At 40.1% G+C, this 17796-nt stretch overlaps 1 protein-coding gene across 1 annotated transcript; it reads left to right on the top strand.

Moving 5' to 3' along the window:
• The first annotated feature begins 1276 nt into the window (after positions 1-1276).
• GUCA1B (guanylate cyclase activator 1B) lies at positions 1277-13830 on the top strand. Its single transcript, XM_044451581.1, has 4 exons — positions 1277-1480; positions 9230-9379; positions 12485-12599; positions 13703-13830. The coding sequence occupies exons 1-4, from the start codon at positions 1277-1279 to the stop codon at positions 13828-13830; spliced, it is 597 nt and encodes a 198-aa protein (XP_044307516.1).
• Positions 13831-17796: the final 3966 nt, after the last annotated feature.

A 17796-nucleotide genomic window follows, 5' to 3' on the forward strand; every position in this document is an offset into this window, starting at 1 on the left:
CCAAAAAAGCATTTTCAATTTAATGCTTACTTCTTCAAAGTCAATTCACAACTGCCAGAATTGTCAGGAAGCTGGCAGCTCATGAAGCTGAACAGAAGTTGCATGGAAGTGTTTTGGTAAGGAACACCTCAAAAATAGCACTTTACTTACAAGAGAGATGAATAGGCATGCTGCAACTATTTCTTAGCTTTGTAACCCATCTAGGCTAATGGGGCAGGACACAAATCTAATAAACAAACAAACAATTAGAGCCACCAAGGTGTATTGGAGAGAATCTTGGAAATGGATTTAGGAAAGCAGAATCTGAATTCCTTTTCAGCGACTGAGCTTGCAGGACTAGCCAAACCACCAATATGGGTTCTAGCATCTACTGTACCTCTCAGCTTGACAGGATTGCTGTCAGGATAAAATTAGGAGGAAGACCATTTATGTTTTCCTGAGCTCCGTACAGAAATATGTGATACTAATACAAATACTATCAATACTATGTGAATAAAGAAATAAAATCCATACTGAATGTGTGCTTACAGTTTCTACAAACAGTTTCAAACTTTCATTTGGCTAATATAGGAAATGTTTATTTTCCCCTTTCCTATCAGACAATTCAGAAGGTTTGTATTGATTTTCTTCTGGATTAGTGCCAGGCTGATAGTCTGAAGACACTAAATAGAAATCTTAGGTACCATGTTTACACAACAGCAATTTAGATTTAATTCTATCTCTATATATTGTTGCCTCACATGATTAGAAAGCAGCAACAAGGCTCTCACGAAATAGATGGTTCACCTGTGCTTATGCTAGCAAATAGGAGCAACTGGTTAAAGTTCAGGTATGGTTCAAACATAGAATCAGTGGGGAAGGTGCCATAAATAGCTCTCAGTGTGGGAGCTTTCAAAGCTGTAGACTGACATTCCAGGCCCCAGTGACCCCAGCGCTTGGGTAGGCATCACCCTAAAATTTCTAAATGAGGCATTGCCCTGTCTCTGACGCACACAGGGGAATCTCCTAATGATCTTAGATATTCTTATCTTGTCCAGATTTAATCCAGGAAACCCACTCCAGGTTGCAGTAGAGTCAGAGTTCCACTGGAAGGGTGAGGAAAGGCTTCAAGACAGAAGGGCAAAAAGAAGAGGAGGAGAAGTCTGGCTTAAACAAATAATATTCACTGAAGAAAGAAAAAAAAATAAATGCCATAAAGGGGAAAAGGTTATCCAAGAAGAAAGAAAATTGAAAGTTCAAAGGCACTCATCCTTCCTTTTCTGTTCCGTAAAGCAACATGGGACAACACTTCACCAATGAGGAAGGGGAGCAGGTTGAGATCGATGTGGCTGAACTGCAGGAATGGTATAAGAAGTTTGTGGTTGAATGTCCAAGTGGGACTCTATTCATGCATGAATTCAAGCAATTCTTTGGGGTACAGAATAACCAGGAGGCAGCAGAATATGTGGAGAACATGTTCAAGGCTTTTGACAAGAATGGGGTGAGCATTATTTGCGATATTTATTTGTTTAAATATTTGCAGCCTTTTAAGTTAATGCATCTAATGCAGAAAAGTCACTTTCCCTTCCTTTCTAAATGCAGAGTTTCCCTTTTGACTAGAAGTTCTTTGTTAAATTTTATCTAAGGAAAGTGAGAGATGTGTCAAGGTCCCAGCAGATGGGTAAGTGTTTTCATTAGTTCATGCAGCAGGAAAACCAACTAAATAAATGTCTCTAATATAGTAGAGGATTGCTACTAAGGTCAGATTATCTCCCCTGTCCCATCTAGAACTTTAATTTTTCTAACAAATGCTAGTAAAAGTACACATATTACCCTCATGTCCATAGATTTGTGGATTGTGGACTATGCAGATTATTGAATATGCAATGAGTTTTAAATTAAATATTTGATTCGTTGAAACAATTCAAGAAATCATTCCTCCTCCTTATAGTAGGTCTCATGATATCCAGTGAATTTATTCTAGGGGGCTTCCAGATGGAAGGGCCCTGCTGCTAGCCATTAGAAGGCATTGGAAATGTTAATTTCTTATGGTGCAACTCTGGCCATATTTAGACAGAAAAGACTGTGCTGGCTGGGGAGTTGTGGGTCTTTTTTCTGGTTAAACATGCATAGGATTTCACCCTTGCTGGATTTTCTATGGTAAGCAGAAACATGGGAAAAGTGGGGAAACAGAGGGAAGGTTAGGAGTGAAAGACAATGTCATCAGTCCTCCTACCCCATGAAATTACCTGGATAAGGCAGGGCAATGGTACCATAGAGACCTCATTTGGAAGCCACCCTAAATTCCTTTATTAGTCTCTACATTCTTCTATATATCTGGAGTTTGTTTGGGATTTTTTTTTTTTTTTGAGTTTTTATATCCTGTTCTGATATCTGAAAGCCATGAAAGGCTATCCAGTAACACTCAATAAAATAGTATAACAACAGTCAATCAATTTAAAACAATACTATCAACAAGAGCATCTACAGTCAATTCAAAAGTGTGGGTGAAACTTGTAGTTCTTGTAGCACTTTGTATTGTATTGTTATCACAAAATAAAGCCATATTCTGCTAATATTTATTTAAAACAAATTAAATTTATCTAGCAGTTAAAAAGAATAAAGCTAACTGGTGGAAGATCTACTCTAAGTTGTAGAACTTTGTGTGGAGGGAGATAAAATTTGCTTCCTGTAGTACACCCAACAAACATGAAATCACCAAGCTCAGATCCTCATACATCCCCTTCAGTTTAGTGTCACCCATCCTTATAACCATCCCAACTGAAATTTGGGAAATGTCAGGTGCAAGGAGCTACTGTCTGAACACCAGAAACAAGATACATCTAAAGGAGTTCTCTGAATTGGAGCCCTTAATATTATTAGGCTAATATGCCTGGCTAACTGACTGATGAAACAGCTTGTACTTACATTGTAGTGGAAATCTTTGCATTTGCTACACTGATTGACTGTATGGACTGCAAGGTCATTTGTCATGACAATTACATAAGAAGTCACTTGACTCTGATCAAAGTATCAGTGAGAAAATGGAACCTTGTTGATTTCAGTGGCTTTAAATGAAACAAGTTGCTTTGAGTTTAATAGAAAACCAGCAGGAAGAACACGACTTTGTTCTGTAATTCATTCTGGCCAGGCTGGAATTCCACTATTGATATTGTTCAAGTTTCACAATGCTGAAGGCTTTTCTAAAAAGCCCAGTTCTAGTTAACTTACATGTTTTGGGTGCTTTTATTTATTATTTATTGTTTTATGGGTTTAATATGCCGTTCAATAGGCATACATGGCTCCCAAATGGTTTACAATAAAGCAATTCTTTTCAATGATTTCTAGATGATGCTTCTATCGTGTAATTGCTCTGCTTCATTCACAGAACACTATACAAAATCCAGACAATGTTTATTTTATTTATTTATTAAAACATTTTTATGCCACCCCATTTGCCGAAGCCTCGGGGCAGCTCACATCAATGTTGTCTTCAGTGTAGCTCCCCTGTGCTTTCCCACCATTTCTTCTGTCTCTTTTCTTACCAGAAAAATAAACTGTTAAGGAAAGAAAGGTGGAATAGTTGCATAATGCCTCATAACTGTTCATACTAAGCCCTCTGTCTGGAAGCATTCTTGTGTCATCATATTTCATATTAGTTTATGTCTCTCATTTCAGTCAGAGAAACACGTAATAATGTGCAGACAGGAAGGCCATGCATTCAGTTAGAGAAGTGCATCATTTAACTTGTATTCAAATTGTGACTCAGTACTTTATGAGAAATTTGAGTTGCTGTGTATGAGTCTGGTAATCCATTAACAAAACAAGGTCAACACATGCAAATCCACCAAGAGTCAGATGCTGTTAATTCTAACATGTTAGACATTGTTGGAATTTGATCCAGATCAGCAAAAGGAAACCTACTACAGGAATATAATGCAAACAGTCCCAATTTGATTGAATTCTTCCTGCCTGTGGGAGAAGTTGCACAAAATCAGTGATAAAATACTTGTCACGTGAGCAAAATAGGACTCTACTTTTCAGGAACAGATTATTCCTGAAGAGCAGGGTCACCGAGAATGCAATCGAGATGTTGTGAGTGTTCCTTTTCCCCTTCCTTCCAAGGAAAGACTTTCTCACGTAAAAGGCTTTGTTATGTTAAAGCTGACTAGCCAGGCAGGCTTTGTAATAATACAGAAGAGAATGGCAGAAGTCAATGACAAAAGAAACAAGCAAAGTTAGAATACTGGTCCCAGGGAAATGCAGCTTCCAAAAGTAAAAAGAGCAAACAGAATGACTGAGAATTCTTAATCTGTCAAGTATCCTCTGATTAATGATGCTGGGTTCATCTCCCTCCATAATTGGTATTTCAGTTGTAGAATTGGCCCTGGTGTTTCAGCTGAAGAATCTGCCCCCTGCCACAAAAAAAAAAAAAAAAAAAAAAGTTCTGTAATTCCCCACAGTACTAGCTTGCGCAATCTGTGAAACATGTACACCAGTTGCTGTGGAACATGGGCAGGAGAGTGCTCTTGCATGCATATCCTATTTGAGGGATCTTGTGAGCAGCTGGTAGGCCATTATGTGAATGGAAAGTCAGACTAGATGGACCCTAGATCTGATCAGGGTCTTATGTTCTTAACCAAGAAGGAGGTTTTTTGCCGGGCAAGGTTCTGACAATAACTAACTCCAGCTCCATGGGATACTGTAGCCTCTGGTCAATGCCACTGAAGGCCTCTAGTCAGAGCCACTGAAGATCTAGAGCTATCTTGAGTGGAGACAATTCATGCATTTGTTTATAAGTATCTGGCGACAAGGATCTGGTGCTTTGGGCAGGATATGTGGGAAAGGGTGTCAAGATCAGAAGCTAGAAAATCAGATTTAGGAGCCAGAGTCATGTATTAGCACTTGGAAAGGAGGAACAAGGTAGCTGAAGTCAGGCGTTTATAGGTCAAAGGTAACATGTTGGGTGTCAATGGGGCAGAACCAAATGTCAAGCAGATATGCCAAGTAAGGAAATGAGAGTCAAAAGAGCAAGCAGGGATTATGTGTTCAGTAACCAGCAGAAACCAGATTTGGGGAGAGCCACACGAAAGCGATGAGGGCAGAATACGCCTGGAATTCTAAGGCCATGCAGATTGTTTCAAACCCCATAGTAGCTGAGGGCACCCAGCAGGAGCCTTGCCTACCTGCATGTGGGCCACTGATGTCAGCTGCATCTTGATGCTTAAGGCTTCATCCTTGGCAATTATCCTTCAGCATTTAAAACACCCAGTGCAAAGACTTCTTTTGACTAGACTGACATTTTTCCTGCAAGAATACACTGAGAAACACCGGGAACCATATTATTGGATCGACGCTAGAGGACACATGGAAGCAGATTGCATGATGTTTCACACACACACAAAGCTCTTTGTATGGGTACAAGGAATGAATACTGCAGAAAGCTGTGTTGATGCTAGGCTTGCAGAACTCACCTTTCCATTGTTTAAGGAACACCCCCCCCCCCCGCCCCTGATTAGTATTGGTAATCTATTCAGCTAGGGAAATGGAGAAGACCTCACAAGCACAGCTGTGTTCGAATTCTGTATCTGTGGATCAGGCCAAACACATTTTATTTTAATCAGCCATGCTCAAACAAAGTACTGTTTTATCATTGTGTCCACTTATATTTTTTAACCTTTTTTCCTATAAAAGACAGGAGAAACACAAGCTGTAGCCTTGCACAGATGCTTGGGAATGTGTAGATAATCTGCATATACAGGGGCAGCAGGACTACACCTTTTGATCCCACTTTCACCCACTTAATTATGAATTCTGCACAGAGCCTAAAACAAGTTGTTTGCAGACAGGCTGCCTCTGAGGGACCTGTATTTCTAACCACAGAGGAGACTACAACTATGTGGTTTGTTCCAACTTTCTCCTCCTATCTTAAGTCTCCAAAAGGTTCTGAAGATAATGAAAGTAGACAAAATAGTAGGACAGACTTGGGGTACTTCCAGATGAGGCTTTAAAGATGCAATTTCCCTGACTCACTGATGGAATTTTGTCTGAGGTGGCAGTGCAGATAACTTCATCCTCTACTTGAAGGTCTCTGGAGTTTCCCCACTGCTTCTTTCATTGTTTTTATACTTCAAAAATGGATTGGGTAGAATAAGATGGAATACTGACGCAGTGCTTTCTTATGGGTATCACTAGGACCCATTCATCTGGGGGCAAACTTGGTGTGTATGTACATTTGCAGACACATATATATGCATAAAGAAGCCAGCCAGGAGAATTGTAATTTATCATCTACAGTGCTTGCAAAAGAGTGGCTTCAGTGCTTCCAGCAAAAGACATTGTGCAGCTATTCCATCTTTTCCTCTGCTTGAAAGATCTTTTGCGGTAAGAAAAAGGATGGAAGAACAATGGGGGACATATGAGAAGGTTACAAATGGAAAGTGCCAAGTTCTACCCCATCCCCAGCAGAACTCAATGAGTGAGCTTGCCTGGTGGCACAGTTAAAGCCTTATCTAAAAGTACTGTTAAGCGCCCATTCTTCATTTTTCTGTATCAGCAAAGAATGCTTGGGAAAACTGTTGGCAGCCCCTGAACCAGAAGCAGGGGTGGCATCCAGTCTCAAGAAGGGCTTATCACAGGCCTCTTAAGATAAGGACTGAAGTTCCACAAATGTCCCCAGGGATGAAGCATTACTTAAGAATGGGCTCCCTTTGAAAATATCAAAACCTGATGTTAAGGTATGTTAAGATTACATTTAGGAACTGCAGTAGCCAAAGGCTACATTAGAAAGTCAACTCACATAGGTAAAACATACCAGCAGGACAGAACAAATAAAATGCAATCGTTATTTGTTTAGATTGTATCAAAGAATAGAAACGATGGCTGTAGTTCCACTTCATTCCCTTAGTTTCATTTCTTTTTGATAGTTTAGTTCTAGTCTGTGCTTGAGCTAATGCAGAAGCCAGTTTTCCAGTGTTAGGATCCTTGGCACCATTAGCTGAAAGGTGATGACAGAAAATGCACTCTTTTACAAAAGAAGTTCTAGCATGGTTATATGCTGGGAGTTTTTAAGTTGCTGTATTTTGTTTTACTCTTGGGTGTCTGTACCATTGTATTATTCACACATGGTCCATGGTAGATCAGTGTTCAGAACCACTGATTCCTTGATCACTGGAAGGGTCCACAAAGTTTCATTTGACTAGCAATGCTTACTATGAAGAGGGACTAAGGTTGCCCTGATATCAGTGCTGCCAACATCTGAACATTAAAAATTATATTAAAATGAGGAAGCAGAACAAATGGTCAGGAAGGAGAAGCAGCAATGGACTTCTCCAACAAAGTAGTTGCATGTTCAAAAAAAAGGAAAAATATCTTGCTTGATGCTTGGTGGGTCAAAATGATCTGTTCAACTATGAGTTTCTTCCCATTGTGATTCTAAAACAGCAGTAAAGAATCTGACACTGAAATTGCTATGAGAGTTCAATCAGAGTGAAGTTAGTGATAGCAGCTAAAATGCTATGCTTACATTTAGCTGGCTTAGAGCTGTAGAGGGAAGAACATGGTAAATCTGTGAATAAGATCACCTGTGTTTTTAATAGGTAAATGTTAGTTACAAAGGGACCCAGTTCAAACTGGGACCACAGTCCTGGGGCAAGGGCAAACTTTTCCCCTCCAATTCTCTGAATGAGGCATACAAGCGCCTTTATAAATTTTGTCGCACAGACAGCTTTGAGGAGGCAATCTTCCTCCTCCTCCTCTTCCTCCTCCTCCTCCTCTTGCATTTATATCCTGCTGTTGTTCCTCTTGTGAGGAACCCAAGGTGGCTTACATCATTTTACCCTCACAACAACAACTTTGTGAGGTAGGTTGGGCACCCACACTGGCTCTGATTTCCATATGCCTGCCATTGTCATATTCCCAACCCCTATTGCATCCCACCTACACTATTAACACATTTTTATAAACCCCAGAAGACCATATTCCTAGAACTTCTGCATCACATATAGGGATCCTTATATAAAACAAATTTCTGAAGTTATGCCTGCACTGAATAAATCCCATCTACATGAATAATGACACAAATCCATCAGTGGTTCCCATCTATATGTTCCTTTTGTGGAGTTGTTATGCATAGCTCCACCCACCAACCCATCCTAGGGTCATATCCTGGGATGAGAGGTGAGTCAGCAACTGTTGGAAGGAACTGTTGACTCTCTTTCAACTCACTTCAAAGGCTGAATGGATTTCAGAGTTCTTTATCTCAGGGGAAACTTGTTGAAAACCCTAGAGACTAAAAAAGCAGATAGAGTCCTGTTGAAGGTGGGAAGATCATAAAATAAAAGCAAACACAAACTATCAAGCAACCTAGAACTCTCACAGTAAATGTTATTGGCTTTATCTATTCTATGGGCCAGATCAAACATTAGTAAATTACTCCAGATGGAGCATGACAAACATGCTTCAGAAGGCAGCTGCACTGAGAAAATAATGGCTAACCTCGTATTTATACAGATATAGCCACTAATTTGCATTGGTATGTTGCATAGGTATGCAATATACCTTTCAGTATCAATGCTTATTGCTGCTGAGTAGTAGCAGCTGTTTCTATGGACACTGGATCTTCGAGTAATAAATTACTCCAGATGGGACAGATATTGTACCTATTCTTTTTGGGGTAACTTACAAATGTCTGAATTGTCTATTTCTTTCAGTCTTTGAAAGCATTTCAGCAATGTAGTATCTTGCAGCTTTTCTACCATGAGTTATTATTATGTGCTGCTCATTTCCTACTCATGGTCTTTAGACAAAGTCACAAACACAGCTTCGTTTCTATCTGTAAGCAGCACTTTCCAAAAGATTTCTGCAGTGAGGAAAATGGGGCATTATTTCTGATGGTGAAAGAAAGTGTAATTCCTCTTGTGTATTAGTGCTATTCGGCTATTTCACAATGCTACCTAGAGGTCATATAGTGGAAAAGCAAGAAAAGAAATACACTTTGGGTCATGTTCAAATCTCAGTTCTGTGAAAAAACAAAAGTAGATGCTGCTGTTTAAGAGCATCATGCAAGAAAATTTTTGATATTTCAAAAATTTACTTGTTTATAGTGGAAAATAATACTTGCAGGTAGTTTTATTAAGCCATATAGCAACATGCCAGTTGGGTCAGGTGGACATTGTAGTCCAGTTCATCTGGAAATAGAGCTGGCGGCTTTTGAAAACTAACCCTCAATCCCTATTTTATATATCCACAGGATAACACAATTGACTTTCTGGAGTATGTGGCTGCTTTAAATCTTGTTTTGCGAGGGAAGTTGGAACACAAGCTGAGGTGGACTTTCAAAATGTACGACAAAGATGGGAATGGCTGCATAGATAAACCTGAGCTCTTAGAAATAGTCGAGGTAAGTATGAATCTGTTATTTAGTCCCAGATGCTCCATCACCTTTCATAGCTCCAGATTGGTAACTTCTGTAAAACAATCCTTTCTGGGACAATGTACAACAGAATTTCCCAAAATGGGATGTTTCAGGCCTGGAGGGTATGGTATGAGAGTTCAGGAAAGAAGAGTGAAAGTTATATGTTACTGAAGCCCATCAACTGCTTTCCTTTATGGAATCTGGTCTGTTGACTATGCGTTTGTTCTGGGAATTTCAGATTCACTCTCATAAATGGCATTATTGCCAATAAAGCTAAACGCTCTGCTAAGAAGCATATGAATATTATGGCTTGTCCCATTCATATACCCCCACTTACGCCATGATTTTACATGCATTATTGGGCAAATAATAGTGGCAGATGGCAGGATTTCAACATCAAATTGAAATTCCAAGGTAAAAGGTCTCTCACAGCTTTTCAAAAACTGATAGGTATGGAACAGGCTGGGGGTGATACAGTAGTTTGGTTTTCCTGTATTGCTGTGAATCAGACTGGTTCATCCAACATGACAACCCACCACAGGCAGTGAGCTATGGTGGGTTGCCATGTTGTGCAAACCCAGCCTGGTTTGTTTTTTGCCATCACACCACTCTGAGAATCCACGGACTATTGTAAGGGTTTTTTTTGCCTGAAGCAGGTTGTTGTATTGCTTGAACCTGGCTGACTAATCCTACCATACCTTGACCTACCAGTCGAGTGACAAGTTCCTTGTCTCACTGAGTTTGCCCTGGCCACTGCAGTGCCAGCCACCCTAAAAGTACCCAGCGAGCACTTGGCTAACACTGGTTTTGCTCCCTCCCTGCCACAATCAAGAAACATCAGCAGCTTCTTGTGGCTTTTATGTACTTTAGCTTTCTTTTTCCTGTTGATCTCAAAAGCTGGCTTAATAGCTAGTTTTTATGATCCCCATTTTGACAGTCACTGACCGCCCTTCCAAGGGGCATCTTGGAGGGGCTGTTCATAGTTGCAAAACCATTTAAAATGGGCTCCTGAATGTACACAAATATTTGCACTCACAATTATTATTTTAAAATCTTTTTGAACAGCCAGAGGCTCAGAAGTATGCATTTTTTGAGTTCTGAAAATGGGCAGCTTCACCTGGGCAATACCCAGTGAGGTACCTACTGTCATAGGAAAACTCCAAATCTCATTTTCCTTCTTTTGCTTTGGTTCAGCAGCTGTCAAAGGATACACTGTCAAGCCAAACCAAATATTTCTGCCCATAAAAACCAGCTGCTGAGATTCTCACCCTGTTTGCCGCAAGATCTTAATTTCATTTATTTACCCATTTAATTAATTAATTAATTATTACACTGCCCTACGGGGGGCCTTACTTCTCTGCTTGTTACAGAGAGTCCAGGTATTCAGGAACCTGAAAAGTATAACCTACAATCTTAAGCACAAGACAGCTAACTGCCAAATAAGATACCAACAACAATAACAACATTTTTATACTGCCCATAGCTGAAGCTCTCTGGGAGGTTCACAACTCACCCATCCAGATTTCAACTCGGCCTAATCCTGTTTAGCTTCCAAGATTAGGTAGGATCAGGAACTGCAGGCTAAATGGAAGCTTCCTAAATGATTGGTTTGGTTTGCTTTGGTTTTTCACAAGGTACCCCATGGGTTTTGACAGGGGTATATGTGGGCATTAATGAATATATTCAAACAGGGCAAAGGAAAAGGTGTGACAACTCAAAAATGAGAGACAGCAGTGGATCCTAGACAAGCTGCTAACACAGATTGCAGAAAGTGGTAATCTATTTCTTTCCATCCAAAGCAGAGAAAGGAAGGTCACAGGAGGTTTGAACTACTTAAGAATTAAACTGAACAAACAAGCAAGGAAATGAAACCCTTTGAGAAACTCTGGTACTTTTGTGAGCATTGGCACAGAAGTGTTTGTACTGCATTAATGTGCAGAAAACCTCTGTAGTTAATTGGCAACAGTATCACAAGTAATCTGGACATATGTTCATATTCTTACACACAACACCCAGAGGAAAGAGCAAGTAGAATAAAGGAGCTTTGGAAATGCCTTGGAAGGATTACTTCTTGAGCTATTATTGAAGGGCTTAGGAATAAGGATTGTGTATAGAAAAATCAGGACTGTTCCACACTTGCCATTATCTAGTTAGAGCCACAGGATAGGCTTTCATTTAAAAGATCCCAATTTCTCTCTCCACCTGCAAAAACCAAGTCCAATTGCATAGCTGAATATATCCAGTAACATTAAACCATACTTCTTGCAGTGAGCTGAGCACTCTGCTTGGTGAGTCATGACCATCACAGACAGAAGGTGCTGATGACCTTTGTCATCTGAGGTCTGTCTTAGTCAGATTCACAGTGCTAAAGGTCAGCAAAGATTTGGTCATGTCTGGGTCATGCCCTAGCTAATCTGCAGTCTCATAATATACCAGACCAAAGAGGTGATTCTTCAAAGAACAACTGTGGCAAAGACCAAAAGACCAAGTAGGGAACCAAGAAATTGCAAGTGAAAAGAATACACTGAGTCCATCACCAAAGTACTAGGAACTGTCTGAATAAACACTGTAATCTTTACAGGATGTATATTTTTACCTCTGAAGGAAATTATATCCTAAGCACAGGAGTGGAAACAAGTAGTGCTCAAAAGAAAAGCAGAGTGCCTGTTTGTTGCTTGTGTAGATCGGTAATGTTTGAGTACTGCTAAAGGTGCTTTTTGATGAGATTTTATTGTACAATTGCCCTGGTTCCAACAATGGAAAGAAAGTTTCCAAACATCTCCATCTTCCAGCTATGAGTCTGCCATTTTTCCATCACTTCCTCTGTCTCTTGTGTAACATAGAAAGAAAGATGGAATGGCTACTTAAAGCCTTTTGATAGCTAATGCTAGATGTTGTCTGTCTGGAAGCATCCTAAATCACTGTCATCTGGAATGACATTGCTTCTCCCCTTTGGCTTGTTCCCTTTTTGGTGAACATTTTGGACCAAGGTATTAATTAGTATTGTACGCACATCAGTGTCAGACGCTTACAGTAGTTTCTTGTCTACCTTTCTTGAAACCTCCGTTTATTTTCTTTCTCTCTTTCCAGTCTATTTACAGACTAAAGCAAGTATGTCAACCTGAGGAACAAAGAAACACTCCCCGTCTTACTCCAGAGGAAGTTGTGGAGAGGATATTTCAATTAGTGGATGAGAATGGAGATGGTAAGAAATGTGCAGCTTCAGTGCCTCTAACTGTAATGCTTTTGCCAGGCAAATCTTTAGTGAGTACATCAAAGCTTAGAACAGCATCTTATGCATTTTAGTACATTCAGTCAGTCAGAGTAATACATTTAAAATATAAGGAACATTTCTTAAATCATTGCATCCTGATCATTTAGGGAAAAGGAAAAGCATACCCATTTCCCAGAATATTTACCACTTTGCAGAACAGTGTTTGGCTATTTCCTAGGCACTGTAGGTCATTTACTTGTAATTTCTGTAATGGAGGAGATGCTTTCTAGTCCCATTAAGGTGCTTTCCAGCCGTCTTACTGGCTCCATTATCCCTCTCTTGTTCAAATTATTGTTGTTGTTACATTGCACTTATATCCTGCATTTCTGGCAAGGAATCCAAGGTGGTTTTCAAGAAGTTAATCTCCTCTCCATGTTATCCTCACAACAACAACCCTGTGAGGTAGGCTAGGCTGAGAGTCTGTGACTGGTCCAAAGATACCAAGTGAGCTTCATGGTTGAGTGGGGACTAGAACCCAGATCTCCTGAGTCCCAGGCGAGCGCTCTTACCTACTACAGCTTATCCCAATCTTAAATCAATAGTTAACCAGGGCTGATCAAAATGTCAGTGGGCGCATTTTACATGGGTTTCTTTTTGTTGCATGGGTATTTGGAGGATAGCCAAGGCTTCACTAGATGTCTCCCTTTCAGACTTGCTCAAGCACTTTATGGCTTCTATTATGTTGTGCACTACATTTTCCCTAGAACAAATAACATCCTGTGAAACAAGCAAATGTTTCAAAAAATGAAGAATAAACTTTCTTACTGGTTTTAGCACATTTGCTCTTGACATTCATGATCTTCATTGATAAGAACCTGAATTGATAAGAATTCTGATACTTGCTTTCCAATGACAGTGCTTAAGGAGCACTGTTGGATCTACTAGCATAGAGAGGTCCATTCCCTTCTCTTCCTAGCAAAGGTGGACAGCAAGGGGAATTCTTGTAGCACCACAGTGGCAAAGGAGTATGGGTTACACAGGCAGTGACGCAGTTAACACATTGTGACTCCCACTTTCTTGCCTCAATTCTTTAGGGCAGTTGTCTCTAGATGAATTCGTTGATGGAGCACGGAAAGACAAGTGGGTGATGAAGATGTTACAGTTGGATGTGAATCCCGGAGGATGGATCGCTGAGCAGAGGAGGAAAAGTGCGCTGTTCTAACAGTTGCCTGTGTGACTGGAAAGAAAGATTGTCTGGGAAATTTTTCAGAACTGGGCACTTTCTCTGAGATGCCAAGCTTCTGTATCTCAAGCATATATATTGAAAGTAGTGTGGAATAATAACACTTGGAGATGACTGCTGACCAGCCATGCTAGAAAATAATCATATGCATACGTGTCCTGTTTGATGGCTCAGGTTTGAAATTGCATTCTGGAGAAATGGCTTAAAGAAGCACAAAGTGAAGCCATGTGTCATTTGATGCTACAAATGCACAAGGCAACCAAGTAGTGAGTCATCAGGCTTTCTCTGTAGATCACTGTGTGTTTTTTTATGCCCACGGAAAGGGATGGACCTGCTGGAAGAAAAGAAGTGTTTTAACTGACCCTGAAAATGTGGCTAGTCTGTTCTGATACCAGGGAGTGCATGGATTTCAGTAAGTGTGCTGTTGCTAAGGTGAACCATTTGGATGATGGATGTTTCCAGATATGGGTCACCTGCTGCTAGCAATTAAAAGCATTCTGCAGCTTTTCCTTCTTTTGCTCCTTAAAAAGCAAAAAACAGAAATAGTGACACATAGGAGGGTAGCAAATTGAAAACATTAACATCTCTGCCGCCTGTAAAATTCTGTAACTCGGGCAGCATGTTTGCATAATAAAAGCCCTATTTGGAAGCATCCTTAGTGCAAGTGAGACATTCCATCTTTTTGCAATGTTCCCACCCAGCAATCAAACTTGTATGGAACTGAAGAGGAAAGGAGCTTATATACTGTGTGTCTCAAGTCTGCAGCAGCTAGGCAGATTCATTCATACTGAACAAATCATACACCTACATCTTCCTGGGACATTTTCTTCAGTCAGCTCATTCATTGTCTTAGGAAAGATTTCTCCAAATGGTGGATTTACTTTGGAGCCACTTTGCAATGCAGCTGAGGAAACTTTGGCTCAGTACAGATGAGCCTCAAGATTATGGTTTGGAAGATCAGAGGTGTGCCAGAAGTCCAAACAATCCTTCCCCATCTCCCTTTCCACACCTCCGCTATTCCGTACCAATTCCTTCTCCTTTCCCAATTTCCCCTAGCCATAGTTTGCCATGATGCATGGATCTGTCAAACTATGCTTAGAACTAAGTTGGACTACCTCCAAACCATGGAGGTAGGCCGTGTTCAGATCATGGTTTGGAGGCAAGTTCAAAGTACAGTTTCCCTGATTTGGACATCATGGTAAATTGTGGTTACTAGTAGCCAGAAAATGAAGGAGAAAATCTGTGTGTGGGAACAGCGATGAAAGGAGGAAGAGACAGTGCAATACCTGCCCCCTGGCACGTTCCCAATATTCCAGAACACAGTTTAGAGTATCAGATATATGTGTCCTGAGTGAGAGGATGATGTAAGAGAAGGATTTTTTGGGGGGAAATCACCTTATTTATGAAAGCAGCAATGCAGACCTGCTGATTTACATAGAAACTTTACAGATGAATTAGTGGACAATTATGCTGAAGCTTTTATTGTTGTACCAGTGGCTTACTGTGAACATTAGGAAGCTGACAGAGGTGATCATTAGCATATAGCTAATACTTGCTATATTTATGAAACCTTTTGAAATATAGGAGAACTAATTTATTTTAGTGGCCTGGACTTCCTTCAGACCATTCAGATTCAAATCCCAGGGCCAGCCCCTGGCACCTCCTTCCCTCCTTTCCCTTGTAAATTTACCTCTTCCCTTTACTTTGGTGTGGAGATCCAGTGGCAGCCACAAAGCTGTTCTTGTAGACAAGAGCTGCTGCCGGTACTATTTTAATTCCTGCACAATAACTCTGAAAGCCTGACATGTGAAGCTATGCTGCAGCTCCTGAAGCTTTGTTGGGAAAATTTAACTGGTGAAAACCAGCTACTGTGATTCAGTGCTGAGAAAATGCCCCATGTAGATGTATCCAGCATTTGGCACCAGTGGCAGGGTTGACAATAAGCATTCCTGAAGGTTAAGACTGTTGACAACTGTCATATGGTGCTTATTCCTGATGTGTATCCTGCTGAAAGTTACTTCTCACAAACAGATGAGGTGGTTAAATTTGATCTCAGCTATGGTACTTCAGGCTGCAACGTTCACATGTTAGAAATCTCTCTCTTTCTCTCCCTCTCCCCCTCTTACTCTTTCTCTCTATCACACACATACTTTGAAAACCACCTTTCTGGAGTCAAGTGACAAAACCTTTCTTCTTTTATTATGCAAAACAGAAAACAAGAGAAGCTGTTCTTTGGTTACAGATCAAAGAATTTTGCCAAAATCAATAACAAAAGAAACAAGATTGAGTTGGAATTCTATAGAATCAGTTCACAATACTTTATCTCCAGACTGATTGTTGATTTCAGCTAATGAGAACTGACTAATACCCTCCCCTTTTCCATTAAATAACCATTTAAAATCAAGCCTCCAAGGAGACTCCCTGTTTGCAGAACCAATCACTGAGGACACTACATTGCATGTCCTCGGTCCTCTCTCCTTATCTGACTCCTCACTCTTGCATTTATTATGTCCATCCTGCACTCCTGCTTATCTTCAGAAAGGCTCAGTTTTTTTCTTGTTTTCATTTAACTTTCTACTCCTTCCTTCCTCATATCCATCTTCCCTTGTTCTTGGCCATTTATTCTCTACTTTCCCCACCTCCTGGACATTTGAATCAGAATCTATTACCATGTCCCATAGATGCTCCTCTGCAGAACTAACAGATCCATTTTACTCACACACAGACAGAAATCTCTCCCTATTAAAGGGTATCATGTTAAGTGGATGAATGGACTAGAATCCTTTCCCCTGGTTACTAGTTTTCCTTGTGCAAGTTTTTTCCACTGAGAAACAGTCAGTCATGTGAGCCCACACCCGCAGTCAGAAATGGTACTGTCCAGACATCTCCTATGCTTTTCATCATGATCAGGTCCAGGCAAATGGGAGCACCATTACATATTACCATGATGACATCAAGCTTTGTAGTAAACACAAATGTATCTCCCATACACTACTCTGAAGAGGCAAGAAGTGGGAAGTAGTGTTGAAAGTACTCAGTACATTGTACAGAAGCAGGCATGGTGTTGAGAGGAATGGTCCTTGGCTGCTGCAAACTATGACAAACCAATCTTTTGCTTCTGCCACTGGCATCTCCACAGCTTGGCCACAACGTGGTGCAGATATCATGTGTCAATTACGCACAATGTTAGTATTTATGCTGAATGCACAGTGTTCACACCACACCTACATATTAATGCCAGTGTTGAAAAAACAGAATAACTTATTGTGGGACAGTGTTTTGTATCATCTTGTGACTCAGTTTTGTGATATTGTGGTATTCTGTGTACAGGAAAGAGATTCAAAATTCTAAAGTAACTCACTTGTAAGAATACACACTATGCTAGCCAAAGAAACCTGTTTTCATCTTTATTTTGAATGTATTATATTTGCCATTTCTTCTTTGATAGAATTCCCTGGGCACAAATTTGCAAAGACCATTCATTGTTTTTCCTGTGGCCTTTTATTATAAACTATTTGCTTCTCATCAGTATTTAAGTTTAATATACCATGGTTTGCTTTTTTAAATTTAGAGACATGGGGTTGGTACATCAGGGAGTGAATTAAAATAAAATTCTTTCATTAATCTAGTAGAAGTGTGAACACATCTACATTTTTATTAGCTGCCTTTGTCTTGAAAGCAAATGTACTTGCTAGGTAAGTAGCAAATAATTTCAACAACAGTAAGAAATTTCTAGTTCTGTGTTTTGCATGAATAGAACATTTCAGTTTTGGAAGGAATTAATTGATCTTTTTTCAAGTTCTATTCCCTTTGTCACTGAATTGGGTTATATTCTAGGAGAAGAATTCAAGATATGAATCCGAAGATCAGGATGAACCTGTCATCGTTATTTTGGCCTTGCAAGCTGAAATAGAAACAAAGCTGTTAGCCTCAGTGGTTTGAGTT

The sequence above is a fragment of the Varanus komodoensis genome, unplaced genomic scaffold (genome assembly GCF_004798865.1).
Source record: "Varanus komodoensis strain SLA01 unplaced genomic scaffold, ASM479886v1 scaffold1, whole genome shotgun sequence".
Taxonomy (NCBI): Eukaryota; Metazoa; Chordata; class Lepidosauria; order Squamata; family Varanidae; genus Varanus; species Varanus komodoensis.

Excerpts from the sequence above, each read along its gene's own strand:
- GUCA1B (XM_044451581.1), top strand. The coding sequence starts at position 1,277 with ATGGGACAACACTTCACCAATGAGGAAGGGGAGCAGGTTGAGATCGAT. Across the intron at positions 9,380-12,484 it reads AGCTCTTAGAAATAGTCGAG|TCTATTTACAGACTAAAGCA; the intron begins GTAAGTATGAAT and ends CTCTCTTTCCAG. Across the intron at positions 12,600-13,702 it reads AGTGGATGAGAATGGAGATG|GGCAGTTGTCTCTAGATGAA; the intron begins GTAAGAAATGTG and ends TCAATTCTTTAG.